The sequence below is a fragment of the Teleopsis dalmanni genome, chromosome 2, assembly GCF_002237135.1.
Source record: "Teleopsis dalmanni isolate 2A chromosome 2, ASM223713v2, whole genome shotgun sequence".
In the NCBI taxonomy this organism is placed as follows: domain Eukaryota; kingdom Metazoa; phylum Arthropoda; class Insecta; order Diptera; family Diopsidae; genus Teleopsis; species Teleopsis dalmanni.
Genome location: NC_051847.1, coordinates 139,129,371 through 139,131,743, shown reverse-complemented (window position 1 = coordinate 139,131,743; position 2,373 = coordinate 139,129,371). Strand labels below are relative to the sequence as shown.

At 29.1% G+C, this 2,373-nt stretch overlaps 1 protein-coding gene across 1 annotated transcript; it reads right to left on the bottom strand.

The window, feature by feature from the left end:
- Positions 1-474: 474 nt before the first annotated feature.
- Positions 475-1,881, bottom strand: LOC119677957. The gene is made up of 4 exons (XM_038089545.1): positions 1,585-1,881; positions 957-1,523; positions 789-899; positions 475-727 (listed from the first exon to the last, which is right to left on the bottom strand). The coding sequence occupies exons 1-4, from the start codon at positions 1,757-1,759 to the stop codon at positions 561-563; spliced, it is 1,020 nt and encodes a 339-aa protein (XP_037945473.1). The 5' UTR covers positions 1,760-1,881; the 3' UTR covers positions 475-560.
- Between the last annotated feature and the right edge of the window lie 492 nt (positions 1,882-2,373).

Below are 2,373 nucleotides of genomic sequence, written 5' to 3'. Positions count from 1 at the left end.
AGAATACACATATCTTTATGACAATTATAGTACGATTACACTGTAAAATTAACAATAGACGAAGGCAGTCTCGAGCACAAGTCTTAAAACTAATTGGTAAATAATAGATCAAATCTGCATTTAGTTGAGATTATTGTGAAATCTCGTTGAAATAAAGATTTGTATCTTTTTAACAACTTAAAAGTAAGTATTAATATAATTAAAAATCAATTACTAACTTGTGCACTTAAGGAATTGATTTGCATATAGAATGAAGCGTATGAACAATGTTCGTTTATAGTATGAATTCTATATTGCAAAATGTAAAATTTTAAGAAATATCGATACTATAAGCGATATCAAAATTAATTTTTTATGTATAGTGGGAACGGTGTAATTATAGTACTAAGTGAGATGACCGTGCTGGGTTTTAAAGATTTTTATCTCTTTTGTAAACAATAATCACTTTGATATCTAAATATGAGAATATGTTATTAGTTGAAATAAACACCTTTATTATTTCAGTAATTTAAAACTACTTTTATCATACATAAGAGAGAGGAAAGCGTTCATCTTACATCTTACATATGATGAAAGTTCTGGAAAAATAAATAAAGCACATAACAAAAAAACATGAAACCTTCATCTTGTTTTGATATAGTACTACCGCTGCTTATTTCCTTTTTATCTTTATAATCTATAGTATTCAGCAGCTCGTCATATTCTTTTTTATCACTCGCTAAACTACCTAAAGTGAAAAATGAATTGTTAACTAGCTATAAAAAAAGAACATGAAAAAAAATTTTAACCTTCATTGCTAATTACAACAGAATTTTGTTCTAAATCGTTAAAATTTTGTATTTCGTTCTCTTCTGCAGAATCTCTAAACTCGAATGATTTGTCATAATTACTTGAACATTCTAAAATTATAAATAAAGCACTATTTAGCAATATTCGTCAAAAAACACAATCTCTACCTTCATTGCTATTTACTTCAGTTTCTTCTACGATATTTAATCGCTTTTTCTCTTCCACCTCTTCCTCTACATCATTGGGATATGTAAACCCAAGAGATTTCTCAGATTCTTCCAAAGCACTAAAGTTATTTTCGTTATAGCTTTCGTCTTTCTTAGTATTATAACTGCCTATTTCCATCATATACTCTTGTTCCTCGATGGTGTTCATACCTAAATTAGAATATGTGACATGAAGCGGGTCTTCAGTTTCTTTTATGTCTCTTAAATTTTCTTCCTGAACACTTTCATCCTTGTTAATATTGTTGATTCTAATTTTCATTATATCTTCTGGTTTATCAATAACGGTCTTACTTAAATTCGAATACATAAGCTCTAGCCTTTTCTCATTTTTTTTTGCAACACTTGAGTTTTCCTTTTTATCGCTTTCATATTTTTTATAATCCGTTTTCGTCATAGCAGCTTGTTGCCGAATGAATGTCATTTTTAAATTGATTTCTTCGAGTTCAATTCTTAGTTGTGGGAAATTTGGTAACGGGTAATCTAATATCGGCTTTATTGTGTTGCAAACTTTAAATACAAATATAAAACAACATTTAAATATTATCCTGCTTAAATATGGAAGACTTACTTTTAACAATGATATCATTTATCAACACAACTGATTGACGGTCATCCTCAGTTATAATAGGCAAAGGAATTGTGTCTACTATATGTCGAACTTTGTGTACGACAAACTCAATAGGTGCTTGTAAACAAAATGCCTTTCTGACTGCAGCACACTTATTGACGTGAGAATCTTCCATTTTTTTTGTTTTTTGAAGAAGTCAACAGTTTGCATAACCCCTCATAGGAAGGTAAATAAAATATTTAAGACTAATCGGACTTTTGAAAGTCGAAAATATTTTTTTTAAAAATTTTAATTCCAATTGTGCAATATTTTTTAAAATAACTTCTTCTGCTTTAAATTAAGCATTGAAAATCGATTTGAGTTCATAAAATAAAAATTAAATTGAAAATGAACAGCTTACTTTATGATTTCGCTGTTTTGATCTTTATAATTGAAAGTTGATGTTGACACATTAATTTTGGTTTCTTTCCACTTTAGACTCTACTTGTAAATAATAATTTTCCGGAATTCACTTACTTACAAATGTCTTCTGAACATTTATATGTTTCTATTCCAGTTATCACACATAAGTGATAAGACTCTCATCCTGTTCCCTTATTAAATATTATGAAGTTCTTTTATTATGTTGAGGCTAGTTAAGTCAGTGCATCTGAGAACTTTTACTCTCTATTAACTGTGAGGCTTCTTCAAAACCCCTCTTTGCACCTTGACTGGATTATTGTTTATCACTTCATCAGACTAAACAATAATTGACCTCATATCTGCATACCTCCCCGAGGAGCCTGTAAG